This window comes from Heloderma suspectum, chromosome 2 (assembly GCF_057233095.1).
Source record: "Heloderma suspectum isolate Gila_16-S chromosome 2, 16-S_ref, whole genome shotgun sequence".
NCBI lineage: Eukaryota > Metazoa > Chordata > Lepidosauria > Squamata > Helodermatidae > Heloderma > Heloderma suspectum.
Window position 1 is genome coordinate 267,201,231 of NC_139459.1, and position 11,599 is coordinate 267,212,829.

The window sequence follows — 11,599 nt, forward strand, 5'->3', positions numbered from 1 at the left end:
TTTATTGGAAAGCTTTAATGATGAAAGATAACAGCCATTGTTTACAGACGACGACCACGGCGACCGCCCTTTCTGCGGGTGCTGTCTGAAGGAATGGGGGTGACATCCTCTGTGGAGAGAGAAATATGCCATTTCTGAATGTGAGATGGTTTCCAGTTACATCAATACACAACCCCCCCCCCCCCAAATAAACCACAAGACCTCAGAAGCCACTGGATATTGACGATATGAAAAATACTTTCAATACAGAAGGCTAGTGTTCAAAATATAACATTAAGAGCCCAATTCAGTGTAGGTTCATGGGACAGATCACTACTTAAAATGATTTTTAGGTTGACTTTAAGGGTAAAACTCTTTCTACCATGCTACGATATACTTCCCCTTTATAGCTTCTAAATTGAGGATGTGAAAATTAAAGACAAGTCTGCAGAAGCTCTAGGACTTTCTCTCCACTTCATCAAAACAGAAGACCCAACTACTAGGAAAAGCTTAAACAATGTGTAATGCAGCTTTCAAGAAGAGGCAGGTCACCATCTTACCAAGTGCAGCTTAACATAGGGTAGTCATCTTGCCTAGTTTGTAATATTCCTATACTTAGGGAGCAATCCAGTGCGGAGAGGCAACCGCCTCTGAACTCAAGAGGCGACCGCCTATCCAATGCACAGCGGGATGAGTGCAGAGGGGATCCTCTCCTCTGCACTCCAGCTGCCCTGTATTTGTGGCCGGCAGTTGATGTTGGCTGTCTAGCTGCAGGACATTTGAGTGCGGGGTGGAGAGGCTGGACGATGCATAGGAAGTGTCATACGGGCACTTCTGCACTCCCCGCCCCACCCCTGGGAATGCCCCCTTTTGCCCTGCTCCGCACTTCCTTTACGAGCCCAGAGACAATCTGTGCCTCCTACAAGGCAGCGGGGGAGGGAGTGGAGAGGCAGTTCTCTGGGAACTGACCTTGGAGCACAGGCTCCAAGGCTGGTTCCTGGAAACTGACTGATCCTGTGGCTGTCTAGCAGCCATAGGATTACACCCTTACTCTTATACACAGCACCCTTACGTACATCCCACAAAAGTAGTCTTTCAAAACATTATCATGGTAAAAACAAGCTTCAACAAGATAGAAGTAATGGAACAATGAGAAACAGCCATGGTTTATAGGAGAGAGAGCTTCCAAGAAGATACATCTGAAGAATGTATTTTCACTAGTCAACTCACCAATGCGTCCAATCTTCATACCAGATCGAGCCAGAGCCCTGAGGGCTGACTGGGCTCCAGGTCCAGGAGTCTTTGTTCTGCACCGGAAAAAAGGGAGAGCTATGAATCATATTTACCAATTATCTGTGAAATCAAGCCTGTCTTTCTATGAACAAATGGTACACCATCTGTTGACTCCAGAATAGGGATGGGCAAATCTCTCCACCTCAATTTTGCCCAGGTTCTTATTTTCCTACTGCCTTCATTCTGTCCTATTTCCGCATTGGACTGTACTTTTCTTTTATTTTTGGACCACACAAATGTTTGTGTGTGAACTTTTTCAACAGTATGCATTTTGTGTGCATTTCCCAAACATGCACATTTTTTGTATGCACTGTTTCAAACGTATGAATTTGGGTGCACGTTTTCAACTTATGCATTTTTGTAAGCTTTTTGTGTGTGAACTGCAGCACAAATTTTGGAGTATGGATTTTGACAAGTGAGTTGCAGTTCAGGAAGCACAAATTTGGTAAAGACTGCATTCAAATGCGAACTGAGCAAATGTCTCACCAAACCCTACTCTACAATAATTCATTTGCGGGAGTGAAGTGGTGACAAAGACAATTACTGGGGGAGTAAGGATGGAGTGTTTTGCTATTGTCCCAGACCAGTATGTTATACCTGGGAGCAGGGTGCACCAGACGGAGGCGGGGAGAGAAAGTGGAAGAACAGGTTGGCTTCAAGCTTGCTTACTGGCCACTGTTAGCAGGGTGCTGGAGTAGATGAACCCTTAGCCTGATCCAGTAGGGTTCTTCTCATATGCTTTTGACAGCTGTGTTCATTCCCAGCTAACTTCACAGGTTTTTCCTTGCTGAGCTGGAAATTGAGGGAGGCATTTTGTGCTAACCACTTGCAGGTTTTTCATTCAACCTAATCATTTGAACTACTGCAATCTATTTGACAGATCAGTAGCTGTGATTCATGAAGCTATGCTAGATTTTCTTGTCAGAGGGGCTTGCAGTCCCTTGGGAACCATCCCCAACATATACTAGTCATCCATGTGAATTCTTTAGAACTCCTCTTTGGTTATCCTCTCCTCTATAGTCTGTCCTCCTCAGAATTCGGAAGGCCTTCCTCTTTACTGTCTCTGGCTACAAGCTCTTTTGCATATGGACCATCTGAGTGAAATACACACAACTGTTTCTAAGCAACCATTCAAAGGCAGCAAAACTAGTAGCAGCTGTACTGGTTTCTACTCAATGCCATTGTTATGTAGTAAGGGCAATATCTTCCATTAACTCATATTAATCAAAACCACATCATGGCCTATCTAAAAGTTCAATTCCTTCAGGTAAGAGAGAAAAGCAATAAAATATCCACAAAGATTAATGCCACATTATAGGTATATACATTTAGTGACAACAGAGCATTCTCACTGCTCCTGCATACATAACCCCAAACTTTGTGGTACAGAATAACGCTATTAGAATGTTTCTAGTCTCTGAGCAATACAGTATGGTATGCTACATGATATGGAGAGTTAAAAAGGTAGATGCTGAGCGCTTTTAATATTATTTAGTTCCACTCCACACACAAAAATGTTTAAAGTGCCTCCAAGGCTGCGATTCAGCTCCTTGCCAGGATGCATGTATGTCAGAAAGAAATGAAGTACATTGCTGCACATACCTATTTCCACCAGTAGCCCGCAGCTTGATGTGAAGGGCAGTGATTCCCAGCTCCTTGCATCTCTGGGCTACATCCTGGGCAGCCAGCATAGCAGCATAAGGAGAAGACTCGTCTCTGTCGGCCTTTACTTTCATGCCACCAGTTACCCGGCAGATTGTTTCCCTGAGAAAACAAAAGCAACCAATACATTAGTGGAGGAACTGATGTCTAGTCTCACTTTCACAGGACATAAATCGCACACAGTTATTGGATAAAAAGAGAAGTGTATTTAGCTTCTTTACAAAATTGCTTCTAAAATAGTTTAGCTGTCCTGTAAGTTCTCTTATCACTCTAGTGTGGCTGAACAGCTTATAAAATTCTAAACAAGGAAAAGTCTCCAATGCATTTTGAGGTTTGTGGCTCTTGTCTCTGATCGAATCTGCCTGCAATACCAGTGCAATGATATGCACTGTGGCGATTACAATGCTACACATACATATGTCAATGTAGGTATGTTTAGGATAAGGGTAAGCAAACTGTTACCCACCAGATATTTTGGACTACAACTCCCATAATCACTGACCATGCTGGCTGGGACATAAGGGAACAGTAGCCCAAAATATATGGAAGGTACCAAGCCAGCTACTAATGGTTTAGGAGGTCTGAGGTGTCAAAGTTTGCCAAACTTTGGGGAGCAGCACAACACAATCTGTGATCCACCAAACAAAATGCAGATCACCAGCCCTGTACTGCAGTCTGCTAGGTGCATGGCAATTTTCATTTTTGCAGACTCAAAACAGGCAACAAGAACTGGAGATTTACTGAGCTCATGTTGGAGAGCTGTGCATGGCTGGAGGATTGCATTCAGCTTAGCTGGAGATAGGCCTTTTATAAAGGGGTGATGCCATGAAAACCTGTTGTGCACAGTCTCCGATACCTCATCCTTTGAGAATCTAAATATTATCTAATCAATTTATATTTATTAGTCTGGGAGAGCTGACTGAAAATCTACAGTGTGTTGGATAAGCACAGAAATGTATGTTGGTATCTAGATATGCTTACTTTTGAGCATTCCAACCCCTTCTACATGCACATTTCCATTTTTTAAATCATGTAAGGAAGGCAGTCACAAATACGTGCTACTCACTTGCCAGACAGGTCAGTTACATGGACAAAAGTGTCATTGAAGGAAGCAAAGATGTGGCAGACCCCAAACACATTCTCGCCTTCAGCAACCTGTGGTCCCAAACTGATAACCTGTTCTTCCTTCTTTTCCTTACCCTTACGAGGTGCCATTTCTGTGTAAGAAAAGCAACAGATTATGGATGAGACAGAAGACCATAAAGTACTTTCTCTTGGAGAAGATCTTTCAAAAGCTGCCCATTAAGCTGGTTCACACCCATTTAATATAAGCGAATCCTTTCTACGTGGGGGCTGACTTCCAGTTCTGACAGTCAGTACAGACACTCAAGGCTGGAGAGCCCTCTTCTAACCAGCACCTTGCTTCACACTCCCAGCAACCCAAGTCCCAGCATTCAGTCACCCTTGAAGCAACCCAGCTTTTCCTTGGCAGAGAGAACAAGGAAATCACTGCACTGGCTTTTTTATATCCCTTTCTTGTGAGAGCTGCTCTTGCCTGCATCTGGAAAAAGCAGAGGAACAGTTCCTTGCTCCTCAGGCAAAGAAAAGCTGGGGATGCTTTAAAAGGTGAGTGACCAATGATGGAGGCTTTCAGTTTACCAGAAGCATGAGGCAAGGCATGCCCTGAAGACACCTGTACTGGCTGTTAGAAGTGCCAGAAAGGCATCTGTACACATGTTAGAATAATTTTGTCCAGCTGCAGGCATATGATTCAGTACCACAGATTCTACTGTATTCTCTGCAAGATGCTTGCTTTTCCTCTGCTCCTTCACTACATGTCTACTCAAAAAAAGGAGGATTAAGAAAAGATAGTGGATCTCACATCAATAAAAAAAAAAATAAATTGTCACATCAGTCATGGGATGGCAACTCATGCCCAGACTGCAACTAAGGATGCCTAGAGGATGAAATCTAAGGGTGCAAATAGATTCCCTCTTCCTTCCTCTGATGCATCCGCTGCTAGAGAGAGAATAGATGGACTGATATAAGCTCTTATACTTCTGAGGAAAAATATCAAGTGATGTTTACTTCCAGCAGTTTAGTAAGGTCCTAATACTTCCAGCACAGTTTAGTAAGGTCCCAATCTTGATTATGACACATGCAATACAGTTTACTAAAATAAACAGTATTATAAGGCCACTAAATAACCAAAACTTGGGCACAATAAAATCATACTAATTGCACTGACCCTTCTTCAAAGAATTTTGAGTCATGTCTTGATGAAACATAAGATATGGAAACCAAAAATATTAACATGATGTACTCCACTTTTTAAAAAACTATCTCAGGACAATGGTCTGCACATCTCTATAGTGTAATATCCAGCATAATAAAGATACTTTATCTTAGGATGCAATACACTTGTCTGGGGTTGGGTTCACACAGAAGAGAAGAATGCTAGTCAAGTAGCACACAACCTGGTTTGCACGTAACAATAAACTACTCTTTGAATCATCGCAGGGTGAAATTCCCTGCAGGGTTTCTTGTTGCGGCCACTATCTGAATATTTGAGCTGCAGCAAGGTGCAACATAGTATGTTGTTACGTGTGAACTTGGTGAGGGTGGGTTATTGGGGTGGTTGACAAGCGACTCAGAAACCATGGTCTGTTTTAGGGTTGCAGGTGGCTTGTTAAACATCCAAACAACCCACCCTCACCGGGTTCACACATAACAACAAGCTATGGTGCGCTCCCCACTGCAGCTTGAATATTCAAAATTGCAGCCACCGCAACAAGAAGCCCTGCCGGGAAATTCACCCACGGTGGCTTCTTGTTACGTATGAACCATGATTATATTCACATTCCTACAGGGACAACCCCCTACTCCCCAATAAGTAATCTTAGGGCAGCAGCACATGAGGATGCCACTAAAAACATCATACTAGTGGATGAGTTTCCTACTGCTTCTGCTTTTAACATTTAGAACTAACTTATATGCAGAGTACATCATGAGAAACGCTGGGTTGGATGAATCACAGATTGCAATTAAGATTGCCGGGAGAATTATCAACAACCTCCGATATGCAGATGATACCACCCTAATGGCAGAAAGCGAAGAGGATCTAAAGAGCCTCTTGTTGAGGGTGAAAGAGGAGAGTGCAAAAGCTGGTTTGAAACTCAACATTAACAAAACGAAGATCATGGCATCTGGCCCCATCACTTCCTGGCATATAGAAGGGGAAGAAATGGAAGCAGTGACAGATTTTATTTTCTTGGGCTCCAAGATCACCGCAGACGGTGACTGTAGCCATGAAATTAAAAGATGCTTGCTCCTTGGGAGGAAAGCTATGGCAAACCTAGACAGCATAGTAAGAAGCAGAGACATCACCTTGCCGACAGAGGTTCGTCTAATCAAAGCTATGGTTTTCCCAGTAGTAATGTATGGCTGTGAGAGCTGGACTATAAGGAAGGCTGAGCGCCGAAGAATTGATGCTTTCGAACTGTGGTGCTGGAGAAGACTCTTACGAGTCCCCTGGACTGCAAGGAGGTCCAATCAGTCCATCCTAAAGGAAATCAACCCTGAGTGCTCATTGGAAGGACAGATACTGAAGCTGAAGCTCAAATATTTTGGCCACCTAATGCGAAGAGAAAACTCTCTGGAAAAGACCCTGAGGCTGGGAAAGACTGAAGGAAAAGGAGAAGGGGACGGCAGAGGATGAGATGGCTAGACAGCATCACCGATGCAATGAATATGAACTTGAGCACGCTCCGGGAGAGAGCGCAGGACAGGAAGGCCTGGCATGCTATGGTCCATGGGGTCACGAAGAGTCGGACACGACTGAACAACAATGATATGGGGCATACCATCAAATGCCAAATGTCCATTCACCTGCTAGCAGTCACCAAAAACATGAAGCAGGGGCACAGAGATGGTGGCATCCCACTTAAGTACTTCTAAACAAAGGGGGTGTGTGTGTGTGTGTGTATGTGTGTGTGTATAGAATTTACAAAGATACTCCTGTTGTCAAAAGCTACTCTAGCCACTTCTTTGAATGTTGAATTAAAACTGAATAAGGGACATTATACCCTGAATGTATGGGAACCTGGATGGCAAGTGATTGAGCAAAGATCTTGGAATATGGCATCTCATCTAGAATGCAACAACTTCAGCATTATTATTTTTAAACAACATTCCTAGTCCATATGGTTGCAGAGTCACGTCTAAATAAGAATTCTCATGACTGGAAAGTAAGATATATATCTATGCCTCTCTGCCATCAAAAGCCTAGACCTGGCGTGAACCTTTTGTTATTTCTGTCTCTTTTGTTCTAAAAAAATCCCACTCTCCAGTGAATATATTGCAATTACCATTGATTTTAAGTAAATATAATGTACACTGAATAACGTAAAACATAAAACTCCACATTTTGCCAAGCTGTGAGAGCTATTTCAACTGAGGAAAAATGCATGTTGTTTCTACAGCACAATGCATTTCCAGATGCACAATGCCAAGAACTTGGAGATGTAAATTTAAGTGTAGAGATAAGAGCTACAGCCCTGCAGAATGTATTACTTAGGGTGTGATCCTATGCAGAAAATTTTTGAGATATGTCTTAATGAAACATAAGACATGGAAACCAAAAATATTAACATGATTTACTCTTTTTAAAAAAACTATCTCAGGGCAATGGTCTGCACATCTCTATAGTGCAATATCCAGCACTGTTACAAAATGTGTTGATTCTATGCTAATTATATTAGCCAGCCGGCATTGCTGGGGAATGCTGGGAGTTGTAGGGCTTTTTTCTGTCTAAGCCTGCATAGGATTGCACCCTTAAATCCCTTTGCCTTGTAAAGGATTTAAGTGGCCCAAGTCTGTGCATGATTGCAGCCTTACGAACAAAATAGGTTTTAAAGCATGTGCATGATTTCTGAATACAAGAGATGGCCTGAAACCCAGAAATCCTACCAGACCGTCTCCAACCAGGAAAAAAAAAACACTTTGTAGGGATCAGAAATGCGGTATTTCAAGCCACAGAGTCAAAACAATTCAAAACTAATAAACAAACCCGAACCACTGCAGCTTTTCAGAACCTTCCCCCTTCACAAAGGAGGGGGCCAGCTAGTCCGCTAGACGGCAAACTCAGCCACAGATCTAAGAGGGGGGCCTCGGAAAAACCTTTCCGCCTCGCGTCCCGCTTTTAACTAGACTACAGAGGCCTGCATCGGGGCAGGCGGCGCAACCCGGCAGGCAGGCCTTCCCGGAGACTCAGAACGGGCGCCGTGAGACGAGCCCGGACAACCAGCGCCGCCTTGCCCGCAGCGCCTCATTCCTAGGGGCACAAGACCCCCGCCGGCCCCCGAGCAGCGCCCCGGGCAGCCCCGTCTCCCCTCCCCGTGCAGCCGGGGCAGGGGAGCCCGGCGAAAGAGCGGAGAGGCCTGGGCAGAGCCGGGCTCGCGAGGATGGGGGCGGATAGAGGGTCCCCCCGGCCACTTACTCGAGCGTCGCGACAGGCGGCAGCCAGCGCCGGAAAGGAAGGGGCCGACGTCACGGGGACAGAGGTCACTTCGTATTACCCGGAAACGATACCTCCGAGAAAGGAGGGCTACTTCCCCACAGCTTAGCTTGCGTCGTTCGCCTGTTTTAAATAACTTGAAATTTTACCCGAGATTGCGGAGCCTGAGCGGGAATGAGAGTGATGAAAGGGGGAAAAAACGAGCAAACCGTGTGTGTTTTTTTAAACAGAGCTAGGACTGTGACCCATCCAAAGATGGCGGCAGGGAGCTGGGAAACCCTCGCTAAAGATGGCGGCGATCGCCAAAGCGGGGGGAAAACTTGTATGCTCTTCTCGCTTTGTTCGATGAGAGCTTGTCATCAAGAGGTCGGACGTCTGCTCTGACGTCAGCGCGCTCACACGCGCTCCCCGAAGGAGGCGCTCTCCAAGCTTTGTACGGGGGCCCGTCGTAAAGATGGGGAGCGGGGGCTACAAAGACGGTTGTGTCGCCCTGCTCAAAGATGGCTGCTTAGCCTAAGCGGGACTTGCTGGCCGGGCGGTTAGGGCTTCTGTGTTCGCGCAGGGCTCCTCCCACCGCTTCAGTGACGTAAACCTGTAAATGTTTAAAACGTGAAGGCAGTTGAAAACGGCACGTTTTCAGACGGTGTGGCAGAATTATATCGTAAATTGGTTTATCGTTGTGCAGATATACAGCTAATGGGTCTGCTGGGGTGGTGCCAGAAAACCTCTTCAGTGCCTGCATGTATCCATCTTGAGGAGACCGTGACTGCGCTTAAGGAAGTATGCCTCGCTTTTGAAATTTTGGTCTGGCAGCCCTATTTTCTGAGTCCGAAAAATCTGCTGGCTAAGCAACTTGAAATGTGTGTCCATGGCAAAAGCCAATTTCCTGTCCAGAGAATGAAGTACATTCACTTTACAATAATATAACAAGGAGTTTGGTATGCATGATCAGTTGCGTGTATTATATTTTAAAAGCTGTATGAATTACAGTGGAAATAAAATCAGTGAGCATGGACGTGCATTTCTGCAATAACCAAAGTACAGATGTCTGGGAAAATACAAAACCCATCTCTGTGCTGTGACCTGTGACCCCCATCCTGCCATCATCATCATTTAAAAGTGCCTAAAAGTTAGGTTTTACATCCCTTTCATGGATCACTGCCTTGTTGTGGCGAAGGGGCTTGCGTAACTCAGTGAGGCCCTAAGCTATGCTGTGCAGGGCCACCCAAGACGGACAGGTCATGGCAGAGAGTTCTGACAAAATGTGGCCCACTGGAGAAGGAAATGGCAACCCACTCCAGTATTCTTGCCAAGAAAACCCTATGGAACGTATCACAAGGCTAAAAGAGATGATGCAGGAAGATGAGCCCCTCAGGTCGGAAGGTGTACAATATACTACTGGGGAAGAGCAGAGGGAATTTCCAAGTAGCGCCAGAAAGAGCGAAGTGGCTGGGCCAAAGCCGAAAGGACACTCAGCTGTGGATGTGTCGTGGTGAAAAGAAAATCCGATGCTGTAAAGAACAATATTGTTTAGGAACCAGGAATGTTAGATCAATGAATCAAGGTAAGCTGGAGGTGGTCAAACATGAGATGGCAAGATTGAAGATCGACATCTTGGGAGTCAGCGAACTAAAATGGACAAGCATGGGCAAATTGAATTCAGGTGACCATCATATCTACTACTGTGGGCAAGAATCCCTTAGAAGAAATGGAGTAGCACTCATAGTCCACAAAAGGGTGGGAAAAGCAGTACTGGGGTACAATCTTAAAAACGACAGAATGATCTCGGTACGAATCCAAGGCAAACCATTCAACATCACAGTAATTCAAGTCTGTGCCCCAACCACTGATGCCGAAGAAGCTGAGGTTGATCGTTTCTATAAAGACCTACAACACCTTCTAGAACTAACACCCCAAAAAGATGTCCTCTTCATCATAGGGGATTGGAATGCTAAAGTAGGAAGTCAAGAAATCACTGGGATAACAGGCAGGCATGGTCTTGGTGTACAAAATGAAGCAGGACAAAGGCTAATAGAGTTTTGCCAAGAGTACACGCTGATCATAGCAAACACTCTTTTCCAACAGCACAAGAGGCGACTCTACACATGGACGTCACCAGATGGTCAGTATCGAAATCAGATTGATTATGTCCTTTGCAGCCAAAGATGGAGAAGCTCTATACAGTCGGTCAAAACAAGACCTGGAGCTGACTGTGGCTCAGATCATGAGCTGCTTCTTGCAAAATTTCGGCTTAAATTGAAGAACGTTGGGAAAACCACTAAACTGGTCAGGTATGACCTCAATCATGTCCCTGATGAATATACAGTGGAGGTGAGGAATAGATTTCAGGGATTAGACCTGATAGACAGAGTGCCTGAGGAACTCTGGACGGAGGTCCGTAACATTGTTCAGGAGGCAGCAACGAAATCCATCCCAAAGAAAAAGAAATGCAAGGAAGCCAAGTGGCTGTCTGATGAGGCTTTACAAGTAGCTGAAGAAAGAAGGGAAGCAAAAAGCAAAGGAGAAAGGGAAAGATGTCTCCAACTGAATGCAGAGTTCCAGAGAATAGCAAGGAGAGACAAGAAGGCCTTCTTAAATGAACAATGCAAAGAAATTGAGGAAAACAACAGAATGGGAAAGACTAGCGATCTCTTCAAGAAAATTGGAGATCTCAAGGGAACGTTTTGTGCCAAGACGGGCATGATAAAGGACAAAGAAGGCAAGGACCTAACAGAAGCAGATGAGATTAAGAAAAGGTGGAAAGAATACACAGAAGAACTCTACAGGAAAGATCTGAATGTCCCTGATAGCCATGATAGTGCGGTCACTGAACTTGCGCCGGACATCCTAGAGAGGTCAAGTGGGCCTGAGGAAGGATTACTAACAACAAAGCTAGTGGAGATGACAGTATTCCAGCTGAGCTATTTTAAAATCCCAAAAGATGATGCTGTTAAAGTGCTGCACTCAATATGCCAACAAATTTGGAACACTCAACAGTGGCCACAAGACTGGAAAAGATTAGTTTACATTCCAATGCCAAAGAAGGGCAATGCCAAAGAGTGTTCAAGCTATCGTACAATTGCGCTCATTTCACATGCCAGCAAGGTTATGCTCAATATCCTACAAGCTAGGCTTCAGCAGTATGTGAAC

General features: G+C 44.7%; 1 protein-coding gene across 1 annotated transcript; it reads right to left on the minus strand.

Moving 5' to 3' along the window:
- RPS14 (ribosomal protein S14) lies at nt 1–8,474 on the minus strand. Its single transcript, XM_084839158.1, has 5 exons — nt 8,432–8,474; nt 4,001–4,151; nt 2,875–3,036; nt 1,210–1,286; nt 1–109 (listed from the first exon to the last, which is right to left on the minus strand). Exons 2-5 carry the CDS (start codon nt 4,147–4,149, stop codon nt 42–44), a joined length of 456 nt encoding a protein of 151 aa, XP_084695284.1. The 5' UTR covers nt 4,150–4,151; nt 8,432–8,474; the 3' UTR covers nt 1–41.
- Between the last annotated feature and the right edge of the window lie 3,125 nt (nt 8,475–11,599).

Excerpts from the sequence above, each read along its gene's own strand:
- RPS14 (XM_084839158.1), bottom strand. The coding sequence starts at position 4,149 with ATGGCACCTCGTAAGGGTAAGGAAAAGAAGGAAGAACAGGTTATCAGT. Across the intron at positions 3,037-4,000 it reads GTAACTGACCTGTCTGGCAA|GGAAACAATCTGCCGGGTAA; the intron begins GTGAGTAGCACG and ends TTGTTTTCTCAG. Across the intron at positions 110-1,209 it reads TATGAAGATTGGACGCATTG|AGGATGTCACCCCCATTCCT; the intron begins GTGAGTTGACTA and ends CTCTCTCCACAG.